Source organism: Dipodomys merriami, unplaced genomic scaffold (genome assembly GCF_024711535.1).
Source record: "Dipodomys merriami isolate MVZ:Mamm:240054 unplaced genomic scaffold, mDipMer1.0.p SCAF_42, whole genome shotgun sequence".
In the NCBI taxonomy this organism is placed as follows: Eukaryota; Metazoa; Chordata; class Mammalia; order Rodentia; family Heteromyidae; genus Dipodomys; species Dipodomys merriami.
Window position 1 is genome coordinate 3,193,696 of NW_027205826.1, and position 16,190 is coordinate 3,209,885.

The following is a 16,190-nucleotide window of genomic DNA, read 5'->3' on the forward strand; positions in this document are numbered from 1 at the left end:
TTTGGCAGGATGGGGCAAGACCTGGGAGAAATGAAGTCTCTTAGAGCCTGGAAGTCGAGGGTGGCGGGGGCCTCGGCGGATGGACGGGGTTCTGGGGGACAGGGTTCTTTTGGGGCTCGGGGTGGAGCCGCACAGTTGTGCTTTTCCACGGGACACGGGCTGGGGTGGGGGAACCGGGAGGAGCCGGGCCACGGCTGTGGGCGTGTCCGCAGCCGGCGGGAGGCGGGGCCGAGCCGGGTGGGCGTGTCCGCAGCCGGATGAGGGCGTGCCCCGCACCGGACGGAGTGCGGCCGCCCCCGAGCTGTGCGTGGCCAGGCGCGGGTCGGCTTCTGCGTGCTGTTCCTGAGCATGGCTCCGCGCTTCTGGTTCTGGTGTCACCGGTCGGCGTGGCCTCGGATCCGACCGCCTCTCGCCAGGAATACCCCGAGTACGAGCAGGACACTGCATGGGATCGCGGGAACGCGGGGAAGCCTGGGAGCGCGGAGTGCAGGGGTCGGATCGGAGCTGGGGACCAGGCGTGGTGGGGTGCGGGAAGGGGGAGGGGGGCAGATGGAGTGTGTGCGGTGCGAGGCGAGGTCTCGGGGTGAGACGGAGTGAACGGGGGTAGGCGACCGGGAAATCTCAGGCGGGATAGGGTAGGGTAAGATCAGTACAGAGTCCCGTAGAGAAAGGAGGGAGAGGGAAGGTGAGGGGCGTGGTGGGGCGACCCACAGTGGCGGGATTGGGGGTGATAGGGAGTCTGTGGGATCGTCGTCAGATGGGCAGGATACCCCATAAGGATAATGAGGAACTGTGCTTCAGAGACAATGAGGGTTGAGAGTAGGCCATCATTAGCTGCAGGTTCAGGGGTCAGGCATAGGGCTCTGGATAAAACCAGCAGCCTTTGGGGGTTCAGATGAAGTAAGGGACCCCGCAAGTGACAGAACTTCGAGGAACCGGAAGGAGATGCAAGTGAGGGTGCGTCTCTTGTGATTTGGGATAGGGAGACCGTGTCAGCTTGGTCTTGCTCTCTCTTCTCTTTTTTTTTTTTTTTTTGGGAGTCCAGTCGTGGGGCCTGAACTCTGGGCCTGGGCGCTGTCCCTCAGCTCTTCAGCTCAAGGCTAGCGCTCTACCACTTGAGCCACAGTGCCACTTCTGGCTTTTTTCTTTTTTGCTTATGTGGTGCTGAGGAATTGAACCGAGGGCCTCAGGTATGCAAAGCAAACGCTCTACCACGGAGCCTCCTTCCTAGCCCCACGCTCTCTCTTCTCTGTGCAGCCCTACGTTTCTACCAGCAGTTCTCCACGCAGGAAGAGGCTCCTCAGATCTGTGTGGTGGGCAGCGGCCCAGCTGGCTTCTATACAGCCCAACACCTGCTAAAGGTAATACGAAGGGCAAGCCCCACCCCCTTTGGCTTGCCTTTTGAGATGGCCCCAGCCCATCTGGACTAGGTAATAGAGTGGGTTTCTCCTTTCTCCTGTCTCCATTCAACACCCCCCACCCCACCCCCACATTCTGTATGTCAAGGCTACCCCCTCCGTATGGCATTCTGTGACCATTACCTACTCACCATCCCATCCTCTCCCACAGCTCCTCTCCCAACCTGTGCTTTTCTCCATTCAGAGTCAAGGTCTCAAGTCAGAGCCTCCCCCTGCCTGTTCCCTTCCCCAAGGACTCAAGGCTTCCACTGTGGACCACAGTAGACCTTGAGATCTAGGAGGAGGGGACAAGATAAGTTTGGACAAGGAAAGACAGTGGCCTAGCCTTTTGGGGCCTTGGAGAGACATAAGAAAGGGTGAATATATTAATTATGCACAGAGGCCAATACTTGAAAAGTAGAGTGACCCACTGGTGTATCCAGTTTGCTGTGACATGGGGCTTTCTGTGCCGCAACTAGGAAGACCTCAGAGAAAACTGCTGAAAAGCGGCCTGGGCCTGCCCCCCAGGTTGCACCGTGGCCGAGGTAATGATGGAGAGGCAAGCAGGGTGAGCCAAGCAGGTGGGCACCATCAGAAGCGGTTTCCTGGGACACGAATTGAGCCACACTGAAAGCCACACACAGGCTCTAGCTAGGGCCTCGTTTGTGGAATCAGCTTGGAATTCAAGGCCATGTCCTGAAGGGGATAGCTTGGGCTCTGGATGGAGGCCAGGAAGCTGATCAGAGAGGCCTTGTAGGGCTTTGTGTGGGGGCCACTGTGTTAGCTGAGCCTTGAGCAAGGGAAAACAGGCCTTCCAGGCAGGGTTCTTAGCTCCATCCGTGTCTGTGGGCGGGGCACTGATTTCAGGTTGAGTCTGGTTCTGAGCAGTGCATCTCCCAGCATCCTCATGTCCAACCTGATACAGGCGTCATGCTCCCAGGGGGAGGCACAACGGTGGGGGAGGCTCTCCATGGCTCCACCCTGGGCACAGAGAAGGTGCCCGGACCTGGGTGTCAGCCGTCTGAATCAGGCCAGTCTGCCGTTGCTTACCTAGTAATCATTGGACTGGACACCAGCATGTTCTGCGCACTGGAACCATGTGCTCAAGGTTGGGGGGCTGGGGAGGGGGGTGGGCACAGGACATTTTAGGGTCTACACAGAGAGGGGCCTCTAACTCAGTCCAGAGGAAGAGCTGTCCAGATTCTCATGTCTGAAAGCCCACAGCGGGTGTCAGGCCAGGATAGGATAACAGAAATGTGCCAGGTCCAGGGAACCCTGTGTGGACCAAGGCCAGAGGAGGGAGGCGTGTGCCCTTCAGGGAACTAGCAAGTGCACGAGGGCAGATGTGGGTTTGAGGGGCGAAGGGGAGCCTGAGGGCTGAGGAGGGGGACAGGGCCCAGATACCCAGACCACACTGGACTTGGCTGGCTTTTCTGGGTGCTGTGTACAGCCCCACCCCATAAGAGTCCCCTGGGGCACTTCTTGTTTTTTAATGGTAATGGGTTTTGAATTCAGGGTTGTGTGCTCTCTTGGCTTGCTTGCATAGATGGCTCTCTGCCTCTTGAGCAACACCTCCAGTTGTGCCTTTTGCTGCTGCTGCTTATTTTGGATCTGGTGGACTTTTGGCTTCAATTCTTTTTTTTTTTTTTTTTTGTCAGTCATGGTGCTTGAACTCTGGGCCTGGGCGCTGTCCCTCAGCTCTTCAGTTCAACGATAGCACTCTATCACTTGAGCCACAGTGCCACTTCCGGTTTTCTGAGTGGTTTATTGGCGATAAGAGTCTCACAGACTTTCCTGCCTAGGCTGACTTTGAACTGTGATCCTCAGATCTCAGGCTCCTGAGTAGCTAGGATCACAGGTGTTGCCGGAGCCTGCTGGCAAGGAACGGGAATCCTTATTTAGGGAGCGAGGATGAGAAAAAAAAAAGACAAAAAACAAAAGATGGGGTTGGGAGGTCTGCAGCTCAAGATTGCAGCCCCGTTTATTTTCAACGTTCCCTAATATATACTGTTAGAAGTCAAGAGGTAACATAAGGTTACTATAGTCCAGAAAAAAAAACAAGGAAAATTTCAGTGAAAACAGAGTGCAGTAAAAACAAGACAAGGTCAACTGGTTGAAAGTAAAACAAACTCTGCAGACATAGCAAAGCAATCCCGGGCACCTGGTGTCTTTCAAGTAAGCCAGTTTCTTGTGTGTGCCTTCAATTGAACACAGGGGTCAAGATGACCTTTGAGCTTTACTGTCAGCTCCCAACAAGATGTGAGCCACCGGTGCCCGGCTATGGCTTCAATTTTTTTATCCTCCAGATCTTCGCTTCCTAAGTAGCTAGAATTGTAAGTGTGATGCACTGGCATTCACCCAGGAGAACTTTTAAAAATGAACATTTCTGGGCCCAGCTCAGACTTGATCAAACACGGTGGCTGGTGCCCTGGGATCAGCACCAGAATTCTGCTGCCCACTGCTCCAGGGCATTGGCTTTTAGGCAGGAGATAATGGGGCTTCTTTTTTTGTTTGGTTAGTTTGGGCTTTGCTGAATATTGGACTTAGGGCCTAGTGCTTGCTAGAAAAGTGCTTTTTCAATGACCCCTGAGGCACACTGCCTGTCCTTTATTTTTTTATTGGCGTGTTCTGTCTGGAGGGTAGACGGAAGCAGGGTTTGGAGAGGAGGAGGCCAAGGATGTGAGGTTGATGAGCCAGGAGAGAGGGGTAGGTGACAGGCCCACTACCTAACTGGACTCTAGGTAGATGGAGGGTCAGAAGAGCAGAAGGGAGGAGGTTAGTTTATGGAATTATGGGATTTTCCCTCCTCTGGTGCTGGTGATCAAACCCAGGGTCTTAAGCATACCGAGCTGCATGCCCAGCGTGTGTATGTGTCTCCGTGTGTGGATGTGCATGTGCACACATGTGTTCACATACCTGCTAGTTCTGGGGCTCAAACTCTAGGCCTGGGTGCTGTCCCTTAGCTTTTTTGCTCAAGGCTAGCACTTCACTTGAGTGACAGCTTCACTTCTGGCTTTTTGCTGGCTGGTTGGAGATAAGAGTCACAACGATTTTCCTTTGCAGTCTGGCTTTGGACGGCAATCATCAGATTTCGGCTTCCTAAATAGCTAGGATTGTAGATGGGAGCCATTAGCGCCCAGCTCTGGCACCGCTCCTGCTCCGCCCCCCCACCCCACTTTTTTTTTGTTATTTGGTCATGGGGTTTGAACTGACGGCTCGTGTACTGTCCCTGAGTTTTTTTGCTTAAGGTTAGTGCTCTACCACTTGAGCCACAGCTCCACTTCCTGCTTTTTGGTGTTTAATTGGAGATAGGAGTCTTGCCAACTCCTGAGTAGTTAGGATTACAGGTGTGAGCCATCAGCACCTGGCTTTTTTTTTTTTTTTTTTTTTTTTTAACTATTATAGCCTAGACAGCCTAGAATTCAAGATCCTCCTACCTCCATTTTATAAGAGCTGGGATTCCAGACTGTTCCACCACACCGGGCAGAGGACTTGCGAGTTGCGTGCACTTAGGGGAGCGTGGAGCTGGCCTTGGAGAGCCAGAGACCTGGAGTGCAGGCCCCTCTGCAGCAGAATGTCAGGGGCCATGACAGTGAGGGCGATTGGGAGGGGCTGACGTTCAGAGCAGTCTGACCTTTGTATCCTGGCAACCAGAGAAAGTGACTTGGGCCACAGCAGATGCTCGCATTGGATCCTCCCTTGAATGCCACTAGTAGGGCTGTCCTAACCGATACCCTAAGGAACTCATGGTCTGCAGGAGGTGGTTTGAGTGGTCACCTATGGGCTGGCCAGAGAAGGGGAGAGGCAGGAGGGGTGGATGGGTGAGGCAGCCTGGACTTGGGGCAGGCAGGCAGGCCATGGACTAGAAAGGGGGACCTTGGGCCAAGGTGAGGGGCTGGGGACAGGTGCTCACCAGGTTTGAGGCTCATTGGCTGGGGACTGGCATGAGCCTGGACACCGGGCGTGGGACCCTGGGAGCCCCGCTGCTTTGCGCTGAGCTGCTTGCAGGGTCCGTCTGCCCTCACTTCCCCAGCGCCTCCAGTTCACCTGGGGGGCGGGGCACCCAGGGAGCCCCTGGCATTTACTGGTCTCTACCGCACCCAGACCCTGTGCCTTCCCTGCAGCCCCTAGAGGTTCCGTGGGGGTGGAGAATGCCCCCCAGCCTCTCCCCTCCCTTCCTTCCCCTCCCCTCCACTTCTTGGCTGGCCATCCTTGTTCCAGTGGGGTGATCTTGGGACTCTACGAAGGCAGGTGTGAACTTCAAAGGCTGGGTTCTCAGCCATCAGGTCAGCTGGAAATTTCTAGAAGTGAAGCAATGTTGGAAGGCAGTTAGCATGACTCACGTCGGACCAGGGGAGGAAGCTCCTTACTCCACTCCAGCGCAGAGCAATACCCTCCATAGCTGCCCACGCTGCCCGCAGCCTCACAGCTGGCGGTCCTGACTGAGGTCTGACCTCAGCCCCTCTTGCTGCTTGTGCTGCCCCAGGTCCCTCAGGTGGATACATGCAGGGAAGCACTTCCTCTCCTCCGGGTGGTCACCCGAGAGGAAAACTCTCCTGCTCTGTCCAGGAGGGAGACCCAGCTTCTCCCCCCGCGCCCCCCCCAAAAACCCTGCATCCTTTCCCACAGCACCACCCCCAGGCCCAGGTGGACATCTACGAGAAGCAGCCGGTGCCCTTTGGCCTGGTGCGCTTTGGTGTGGCTCCCGATCACCCTGAGGTGAAGGTGAGTCATGCTGGGCGTGGAGGCGAGGCGTGTGAGGCGGGGGGGGATGTTCCTGGGGACCCTGGGTTGAGGGGGACACTGGCCATGCCCGGAGCCGCCTCACCTCGAATCCCTCTCCCTTGATGCTGCCTGGCAGAATGTCATCCACACGTTCACCCAGACGGCCCGCTCTGACCGCTGTGCCTTCTGGGGCAACGTGGCCATCGGCAGGGACGTGACGGTGCCGGAGTTACAGGAGGCCTACCACGCTGTGGTGCTGGTGCGTGGAGGGGGGGTGGCGGCAGGGGAGGGGATGCTCAGGCCAGAGGTGACGGGTGCAAGGCCCCCGGGGGCGTGGAAGCTTCTAGAAGGGGCTGCTGGGAGCTGGGCCTGTGCTCTCTCCTCAGAGCTATGGGGCGGAGGACCACCGGGCCCTGGGGGTTCCCGGCGAGGAGCTGCCCGGCGTGCTGTCTGCCCGGGCCTTTGTGGGCTGGTACAACGGGCTCCCTGAGAACCGGGAGGTGAGCTGAGGGGTCACGCTGGCTGGGGGTCACCCCAACACAGGTAGGCTGGACTCTCCTGCTCAAGCATTGCGGGGGAGGGGACCCCAGGGCACGGGGGGGGGAGGGGGAGGGGGAGCGGGCAGGAGGAGGCTGTGCAGGGGAGATTGAAATGAAGAGGCCCAGAGACCCATGAAGACCTTTCCCCTCCCCCAGCTGATGCCGGACCTGAACTGTGACACAGCCGTGATTCTGGGGCAGGGGAATGTGGCTCTGGACGTGGCCCGCATCCTGCTGACCCCACCTGAGCACCTGGAGGTGAGCCCGAGGCCGGAGGTAGAGGGGAGGAGGCGAGTCACGCAGGAGGCTGGCTGGCCCTCGGTCAGCCTCCCAGCGCCAAGCCGAGCTCAGCCCTGCGGCCTGGGGTCAGGCCCAGCCCTCCCGAAAACCAGGACTCCCGGCAGCATGGACTTTTTTTTCTTTTTTCTTTTGTGGGGCCTGAACTCTGGGCCTGGGCACTGCCCCTCAGCTCTTCAGCTCAAGGTGAGCACTCTACCACTTGAGCTACAGCGCCACTTCCGGTTTTTGAGTGGCTAATTGGAGATAAGAGTCTCAGACTTTCCTGCCCAGGTTGTCTTTGAACTGTGATCCTCAGATCTCAGCCTCCTGAGTAGCCAGGATTACAGGCGTGAGCCACCGGGCGCCCAGCTGACTTTTAAGACTTCAGTGTGCCTCGGGACCTTTATGTACACCAGCCCCCTGCCCGGAGCAGTCTGACCTGACTCCTGCGTGTTGCAAGTTCCACGTTCCGCTTCCAGGCCTTGGCTTAGTTTCTCCTTTTACCAGGCAGTCCTCTGGGACCACCTTGAATCGTGGTCCACTGCCAAATTTTTTTGAGTCCAGTCTACTGCAGTTCCTAGCAGGTTACCAGCCCAGGAATTGTACGCTTATCCCTCCCTCCCCACCAAGAGCCAGCACCTGCCTTCTGTCTCCAGCCCCCTAGCCTCCTTTGTTCCCAACACACTGTAACCCTCCCTGTGTGCAGTTGCCCGCAATACTCATAATGCCCACCAGGGGGAGACGTGGTACCATCTCCCCCCCCCCCCCCCCCCCCAGCCTTCCGCCTTAGGTTAGAGACAAAACCAACTGGCCAGTTCCCTTCCCCAGGGCAGTGTGTGATGATTTCAAGCACCTCCTTTTGTGCCAGAAAACGGACATCACAGAGGCTGCTTTGGAGGTGCTGAGGCAGAGTCAGGTGAAGACCGTGTGGATAGTGGGCCGGCGCGGGCCCCTACAAGTGGCCTTCACCATCAAGGTACTGGGACCAGAGGGGGAGGGGCAGGGTCCCAAGCAGAGGGTCCCCATGTATGGGGGGTGTGTGGCGGGGGTGGTCATCAGAGCCCCTCGAGTGGCTGCTGCCTGGGAGGGACCCTGGGGAGCAGGCAGGATTCCCAGTGCCTGGAACTTTCCATGGTGGTGTCTCCTGCCCCAGGCTGCCTTGTGTGTGTGTGTGTGGGGGGGGCTGTGTTCTGAGTCTGACCACCCCCACTCCCACCCCACGCTCCAGGAGCTTCGGGAGATGATCCAGTTACCAGGAACACGGCCCCTTCTGGATCCTAAGGATTTTTTAGGTCTTCAGGACAGCATAAAGGGTGAGGGGTCCGGCCTGGCCCCCTGGGAGGAATGGGGGGCTCCCGGGGGGGGGGTCCTGTGGGCAGGGACAGCCCTGAGGTGCCCCATGTTGCCGCCAGAGGTCCCGCGGCCCAGGAAGCGGCTGAGCGAACTGCTGCTGCGCACAGCCACGGAGCAGCCACGCGCGGAGGAGGCCGCCCGCCGAGCCCTGGCCTCCCGAGCCTGGGGCCTCCGCTTTTGCCGAAGCCCCCAGCAGGTGCTTCCCACTCCAGATGGGCGGCGGGCAGCGGGAATCCGCCTGGCGATCACCAGACTGGAAGTGAGTCTCGTTACCCAAGGATACCCCTGCCCCCCCATATCCCCCCCCCCCGCCTTCTGAGGCCTCTCCACCCCACAGCCTGGTGATGTCCCCACTCTCCCCGCAGGACGTCGGGGAGGCCGCCCAGGCGGTGCCCACAGGAGACACCGAGGACCTCCCCTGTGGGCTGGTGCTGAGCAGCGTTGGCTACAAGAGCCGCTCCATCGACCCCAGTGTGCCCTTTGACCCTAAACTTGGCATCATCCCCAACACAGAAGGCCGGGTTGTGGAGGTGCCAGGTGAGCGTGTGGGAAGGCTGGGCGTGTGTGGTAGGAGGCTGTGTCTCCTGGCCCATCATTCACTAGTGCCAAGCACCGAGAAGCTCTCGCGGGCAGGCCTGGCCCAGGACCCAGCCTACCCTTACATGGCCAGATGTGTGGTCATTAAGTCATTCAACAAACGCTTACCCGTCTGCTCTGGGCTAGGCCCTTCGCTCAGTGCTGGGATGGGAGCTGAGGCAGCCTTCTCTCTTCAGGCCACTTCTGGTCTAATTGTTCTGATTATTTCTCCAGTCAATAAATGCTCCTGAGGGTCTGCTAGGCTGGGGGTGAGCAGGCCCCAGCCCCTAGCTTCCGGGAAACTGAGGTCTAAGGAGCCTAACAGAGTAGAACAGGTTCAGAAGCATCCAGGGTGCTGGATGAGTGGCCACCGTGAGCCTAGCTGTTGGGGTTCACCGGGAGGTTTGTGGCGAGTGTCTGCGTGCACCTCTCTGTACAGGTGGGGCACAGGCTGGCCAAGCCACAGCCAGCCACTCCTGTTTTCGCTCTCTCAGGACTCTACTGCAGCGGATGGGTGAAGAGGGGACCCGTGGGCGTCATTGCCACCACCATGACGGACAGCTTCCTCACCAGCCAGCAGCTGCTGCAGGACCTGAAGGCTGGGCTGCTGCCCTCCGGTCCCCGGCCCGGTTCCGCGGCCATCCAGGCCCTGCTCAGAAGCCGAGGTCTGGGCTTGCCCACCGAGGTCCTGGGTGGGGGGGACGGGTGACCCCCCCCCCACTCTTTGGGAGGAAGGTGAAGGAGGAGGAGACCACACTGGCTGTGTCCCTTCTGCCTCAGGAGTCCGGCCAGTCTCCTTCTCAGACTGGGAGAAGCTGGATGCCGAGGAGGTGTCCCGAGGCCGGCGCGCCGGGAAGCCCCGAGAGAAGCTGGTGGATCCACAGGAGATGCTGCGGCTGTTGGGAGGCTGAGCCCGGATCCCTGCCCAGGCCCCTGGGACACTGAGCCTGGATCCCGGCCCAGGTCAACGAGGGAGAGGGCCGGGCCCAGCGTGAGCCCCGCTCCACACCCTAGACACCCCACTGCCCACCTGGCCTGGGGTCTTGGCTGCCTCGCGCAGGCCGACGCTGCCCCGCTCCGCTCCGCCCTCCCCCTCCCGCTGGACTCCGGAGGGCCACTCGGTGGTGGTGGGGATGCCGGAAATAAACTAGCTGAAACCAAAGTATACACTGTTGATGGTGGATGCTTCTTTGGGGGCTGGGGGGGGGGGGGGCAGCAGGGTCACCTTCTGGCCCCGGCTAGCCCGGGCCACCAGGTGGCGCTGTGGAAGCGCGCCCTGCGCCGGAGCCTCTGGGGGCTGGGGCGGGGGCCTGGGGGGCGGCTGGCGCGGCGCACCGATCCGGCTCTGCCGGCCCTGCGGCCTGCTTACCCCTGCCCAGCCCAGCAGTGAGAGGCGAGGTGACCCTCCCCCGCGGCAGCAGCCTTGGGACACCCCCACCCCCCGTCCACCCCCCCCCCATGGCGGGCAGGTGTGGCCTTGGGGCCCCCTCTGGGCACCCCGTGCCTCGCGACCCTCGGCGCACCTTCTCCATTTCTAGCCAAGTCCCCAAGTTCTTTAAGAAAAACCCCCCAAAAGCCGTACCTCCCTCGGGGTGAGTCTAATACGGGTGCCCCGGGGCCCTGGCGTCGCTTTATCAGCCAGGATCCCGGAACCGAGCGGCCCAAGGTCACACTGGCCATCGGAGGGCTTGAACCCAGGGCTGGGCAGCCGATCTGGTCTGGAGCCTCGGGGGCTGGGGAGGGGAGCGGGCGCCGGGGCGCACGGGCGCGCGGGGAGGGCGCGCGGGGGGCGGGCGGGGCGGGCGGGGCGGGGCGGAGGCGGCCGTCAGCGCTCCCCCCCGCCCTCCCCCGCGCCAGCCCCGGGCGCGCTGGACGAGCCCGGCGCCCCAGATGGAGGCCCGGGCTCCGGGGCGGGCCGCAGCCCCCAGGCCGCGCCGCGGGCGGGCACCGGCTCGCTGCGCCCGGCTCGGGCGCCGGCCGGGTTAGGCGCGCGCGCGCCAGCGCACGGGGGGCGCCGGGCGAGGGCGCCGCGCGGGGAGGCGGCCGGCGGCCGGCGCGGGCTCCGGACGCGGGCGCCGCTGCGCCCCTTCCCCCGGTGAGTGATGGGGTGGCGGGGGTGGCGGGGGGCGCGGCGAGGGAGGGAGTTACCAACTTCATGGCCAACTTGGGCCCGGGCAAGGACAGCGAAGACAGACCCGGGACCCCGCAGGGGAGGGAGGGGGCAGTCAGACGAGCCGCTCCGGGACTCGGGGAGACCACAGGGACCCCTCTGGAACCCGGTCTGGGGTTTGGAGGAGGCCAGGAAGAGGTCGGGGGTGGGGGGTGACTGTGTTCATACAGCAGTCACCCCGGACGCGACGCGGACGCGATGTTTGTGCCCGGGGTCGCCCAGCCCTCCCCCTCCCCCTTGCCTGGCACCCAGCGCTTTGGGGGGGCGGTGCGGGGATCCCGGCTGCTCGGTCCAACTGTTGCTTGCTGCTGGACGCCAGTTGGACTATGAGGGAGCGGGGGTCCGCACCTGGAGGCGGAGGCTGGGGGGGGCGGTGGGTGGAGGGCTGGTTCCCGGGGTTTGCTGGGCGAGTCTGCCGCCTGGGACAGCCTGTGGCCCCGCGCCTCCCCTCCCCACCCTTCCTTCCCTTCTCTGTCCCATTCTCTGACCTCCAGAAATCCGAGCAGGGGCTGGGAAGGTGGCTCCGTGGTAGTGCTTGCCCTGGGTTGGATTCCTCAGTACCACGTAGCAGAAGTGGTGCTGTGGCTCAAGTGATCAAGCACTAGCCTTGAGCACAAGAGCTCAGGGACAGTGTCCAGGCCCTGAGTTCAAGCCCCAGGACCACCACCAAAAAGAAAGAAATCAGAGCAGGCGCTTGGATTGGTTGTTTTCATCCAAACGCCCTGCACGCCTGCCCTGGCCCCAGGGGCCCCAGGATGCCAAGGGAAAGGAGGGCTAAGAAGGCCCGGAGAGAGCCTACACCCGACCCCTTGACAAGGCCCCCCTCTCCCTCCCCCCTCCAGGCAGCACCAGCGGCTGCTGGCGGCTCCCCGGGCTTTGATGGACGGGGAGGGCTGGGAGGAAAAGCCTGAGGCTCTGGAGCTCTTGCGCAGGGCAGAGACAAACAAATACAGAGGCAACCACCGACTCCTGCGGGGTGAGCCGAACCCCGTCGGCCCGCCCTCCTTCCCAGCCCTCCTCTTCCAACAGGGACTTGTGGCGGCTTCTCCCAGCCCTGGGAGGCTGGCCGGGTCCTGGTTTGATCCCTGAGATTCTGGAAAATATGGGCACGCGCTTTATTCGGAGAGGGCCCCCCCGGCTCTTATTCCCCCCCCCCAAATCTGGTTTCTGGCTCAGAGCTCCTGATGGTGGAAGGGTAAGAACGTGGAAGGGACACCCAGGCTGGACGGTGGACACTTGGCTTCACTTCTATCCCCCAGGGTGGCCCCAGCGGTGACCTGGACCACAGCTCTGCCACCACCCAGCTCCTGAGGCGTGAGCTCCAGACCCGGCGTGGGGAAGCAGGTGGGCGCAGAGACCAGAGGGGAGGTGTGAGGGGGGGGGGGGACAGCAGCCAGGCTGGGGGCGCCCAGTGCGTGATGCTGCCCAGCTTGGCCACCAGGAGGCGTGGCGCGGGTCCCCGCGCCCTCCCGGAGTCACAGTTGCCGGCCGCCGCCGCCGCCTCCGCAGCGCGAGTGTCCTTGAGCCGGTGGTGAGGGTGGCTCCTGCCGCTCGGGCCCCCTCGCCCCGCAGGGGCAGCCTGATGCCACCTTCCCTATGAATTATTTATCGCCGGCCTAAAAATACCCCCCGAACTTCACAGCCCAGAGTGTAAGAGAATTTCTGGGAGGGGAGGGGTGGGGGGGACGGGAGCCCTAGGGGCTGAACTGGGGTGGTTGGGGGGGGACCTGACAGAGAGAACTGAACACCAGGAACCGATCCGAGGGGCCAAGGTGGAGGGGGACGTGGCTCTCTCTCTCTCCCTTGACTTCTGGGTGAACCCAGTCGGCTAGGGGAAGGGGATGGGTGGGAAAGTGGATGGCTTAGGCGGGACCCTTGCTTGGCAGACGCTGGCCTCCTTCACTCAGAGAAATCAGTGCCGCTGGTGAGTGGTACTGGTTCTTGAAACCAGACCTCCTCTGGCCTGGGAGAGAGAGTGAGTGGCTAGCACCCCTTCTTGTGAGTGTGTGGGTGCATGCCTGGCCCCATCCCAGACCTGCCGGAGTGAGAGTAGGGAGCAGGGAGAAGCAGAGGCCGAGTCTCTGGAGGCATCTGGGCTCTTCCAGGGTGCTCAGGACTGACTGCCGCCAACCTCTCCCTCATTTTCTTCTTCTTCTGGTTTTCTGGTGGTTTATTGGAGATAAGAGTCTCACAGACCTTCCTGCCCCAGCTGGCTTTGAATGGTGATTCTCAGATCTCAGCCTCCTGAGTGACTGGGATTACAGGCGTGAGCCACCAGCGGCTGGCTCCCTCCTTATTTTTGGAATCAGCTAAGATTACTTTGATGGTTCTTCGTGAAAGGGGTGTAGCCCAAGAGGGTGGGGAGAGGACTCCATGAGAGCTTGCTCTGCCTTCCAGAAACCCCAGTCTATCTGCCTTGGGCATAGTAGAAGGCTCTTGCCAGGGCCTAGCTCTAGGATCCCAACCTGGGAAGAAGGGCAGAGGAGCCCTGACCTTGGTCTTGGGGCCTCAAGAGCTGGTTGTCCAAGGCTGGGCCTTGGGTCGGGGGAGGACTTAGGTTGGGCTCTAAGGGATGGTAGAACTTTGTTTTTAGTCGGTCGTGGGGCTTGAACTCTGGCCTAGGCGCTGTCCCTCAGCTCTTCAGCTCAAGGCTAGCACTCTACCACTTGAGCCACAGTGCCACTTCCGGGTTTTGATGGGGGGGCGGGTTATTGGAGATAAGAGTCTCTCAGGGACTTTCCTGTGTGGACTGGCTTTGAACCTCGATCCTCAGGTCTCAGCCTCCTGAGTAGCTAGGATTACAGGTGTGAGCCACCAGCGTCGGCTTGGTAGAACTTTTTAGGAAGAGGATGTTCAGCTTAGGGGAGCAGCAGGACCTGGAGAGAGTGGCCGTGTGGGCTGGTGTGGCCACCGCACATGTGGGCAGGGCTGTGAAGGGGAAGGCTAAGGCATGGGAGAGGGGGGAGCTCAGACGTCGCTGTCTGTGGGGGCCCCAGGGAACAGCTGTCCTGTGTCAGGTCAGAGCAGATGCCACAGGAAGTCTCAGCAGCATAGTGAGACAGACGGGTGGGGACGGCGGCCTTTGAAAGGAGAAGTAGGGGCCAGAGGGAAGGGCATGTCAGGGGCCACGGGCCTGCCGAGGAGACCGGAGCTTGCATTTCTCAATCTGTCTGCCATTGTTATGTGAGCTCAGAGGCTGGTCTGGTGCCTGCCCAGCCCTCATTTTAAGCCTCCTGCCAAGAGACATGACCTGCCCTGACTTCCCCTTCTTCCCACCTCATACCCCAGAGGACCCCTTCGCTTTGGAGAAAGGCCCTTTTGGGGTTGTGGGAGGGCCTGGCCCTTCATCCAAACTCACATTGTCTGGAGGAAATAAATAGGAGCCACGTAGGAGATCGATCTCTGCCTTGCCTTGCCTTGCCTTGCCCCCCCATCTCTCTCTCTCTCTGTCTCTCTCTCTCTTTCTCTCTCTGTCTCTCTGTCTCTCTGTCTCTCTGTCTCTGTCTCTGTCTCTCTCTTTCTCTCTCTCTGTGCTAGTTCTGGGGCATAAACTCATGCTAGGCACTGTCCCTGAGCTTTTTTTTCTCAAGGCTAGCACTCTACCACCTGACCCACAGCCCCACTTCTTTTTTTTTTTTTTTTTGGTGTTAATTGGAGATCAGAGTCTCATGGACATTCTTGCCCAGGCTGGCTTCGAACTAACCCTCAAATCTCAAGCTCCTGAGTAGCTAGGATTACAGGCATGAGCCTTTGGTGTCGGGCTACATGTATGATTTTAAATTTTCTGGCAGTCATTTTTTTAAAATAGAAAAAAGAAACAGGGGAATTTAAGATTTTGCTTAACTCGATGTTATTGAATGTAGTCAACATAAAAATATTGAGATAAGGGCTGGGAAGGTGGCTCAGTGGTAGAGCACTTGCCTTGCATGCCTGAGGCCCTGGGTTAGATTCCTCAGCACCACATAAGCAAAAAGAAAAAAGCCGGAAGTGGTGCTGTGGCTCGAGTGGTAGAGCGCTAGCCTTGAGCTGAAGAGCTGAGGGACAGTGCCCAGGCCCAGAGTTCTGGCCCCATAACCGTACCCAAAAAAAAATATTGAGATAAGTCCAGCACTGGTGGCACTTGCCTATAATCCTAGCTACTCAAGAAGCTTAGACCTGGAAGATCATAGTTCAAAGCCAGCACAGACAGAAAAGTCTGCTGAACTGCATTTCCAGAACAACCAACAAAAAGCCATACTGGAGGAATGGTTCAAGTGGTAGAGCTCCAGCTAAGTAAGCGCAAGGCCCTGAGTTCAAGCCCTGATATTGGCACAAAAATGTTAATGAAATAGCTTACATAATTTTCTCATGCTGTCTTCAATATCTAGATTGTAATTTCCACTGGCAGCGTATCTCATATTTTGGATGAAGGACACTTCAGGTTATATGCATCTGTGGCTCTTGTATTTGCTGGTTTGGATGGAGATCTCGTTGCTGGGAGACAGAGGTGGCAGGAAGGCTAGGGCTTCCCGAGGGCAGAGAACCCCAAGGGACTGGAGGTGTGGGCAGGGGCAAGTCCACAGGCCTTGCAAAGGAGCAGCGAGTATCACAGGGATTGGTTGTGTCTGCTTGTTTCTGACAGTACTGTAGCTTGAACTCAGGGTTTGGGCACTATTCCCTTAGCTTATTCACTCAAGGCTGGTACTTTGTCATTTAAGTCACAGCTCTATTTTCAGCTTTTTTGCTGGTTAATTGGAGATAAAAGAGTATCATCACGCCTGTAATCCTAGCTACTCAGGAGGCTGAGATCTGAGGATCGCGGTTCAAAGCCAGCCCGGGCAGGAGAGACCGTGAGACTCCTATCTCCAATAAACCACCAGAAAGCCGGAAGTGGCGCTGTAGCTCAAGTGGTAGAGCGCTCGCCTTGAGCTGAAGAGCTGAGGGACAGCGCTCAGGCCCAGAGTTCAAGCCCCACGACCGACAAAAAAAAAAAAAAAAAAAAAAAAAAAAAAAGAGTATCATCAGCTGGGCACTGGTGGCTGCTCACACTAATTCTAGCTACTCAGGAGGCTGAGATCTGAGGATTACAGTTCAAAGCCAGCCTGGGCAGGAAAGTCTGTGAGACTCTTACCTCCAGTTAACTAACAGAAAACTGGAGGTGGTGCTGTGGCT

General features: G+C 59.3%; 1 protein-coding gene across 1 annotated transcript; it reads left to right on the forward strand.

The window, feature by feature from the left end:
* The first annotated feature begins 274 nt into the window (after nucleotides 1–274).
* Fdxr (ferredoxin reductase) lies at nucleotides 275–10,031 on the forward strand. Its single transcript, XM_069993062.1, has 12 exons — nucleotides 275–427; nucleotides 1,258–1,361; nucleotides 6,027–6,122; nucleotides 6,259–6,381; nucleotides 6,509–6,622; nucleotides 6,818–6,919; nucleotides 7,809–7,916; nucleotides 8,169–8,253; nucleotides 8,353–8,552; nucleotides 8,659–8,830; nucleotides 9,364–9,534; nucleotides 9,650–10,031. The coding sequence occupies exons 1-12, from the start codon at nucleotides 349–351 to the stop codon at nucleotides 9,778–9,780; spliced, it is 1,485 nt and encodes a 494-aa protein (XP_069849163.1). The 5' UTR covers nucleotides 275–348; the 3' UTR covers nucleotides 9,781–10,031.
* Nucleotides 10,032–16,190: the final 6,159 nt, after the last annotated feature.

Coding starts and splice junctions, on each gene's coding strand:
- Fdxr (XM_069993062.1), top strand. CDS start 349: ATGGCTCCGCGCTTCTGGTTCTGGTGTCACCGGTCGGCGTGGCCTCGG. Junction 6,123..6,258: donor CCGATCACCCTGAGGTGAAG/GTGAGTCATGCT, acceptor GCTGCCTGGCAG/AATGTCATCCACACGTTCAC. Junction 7,917..8,168: donor AAGTGGCCTTCACCATCAAG/GTACTGGGACCA, acceptor CCCACGCTCCAG/GAGCTTCGGGAGATGATCCA.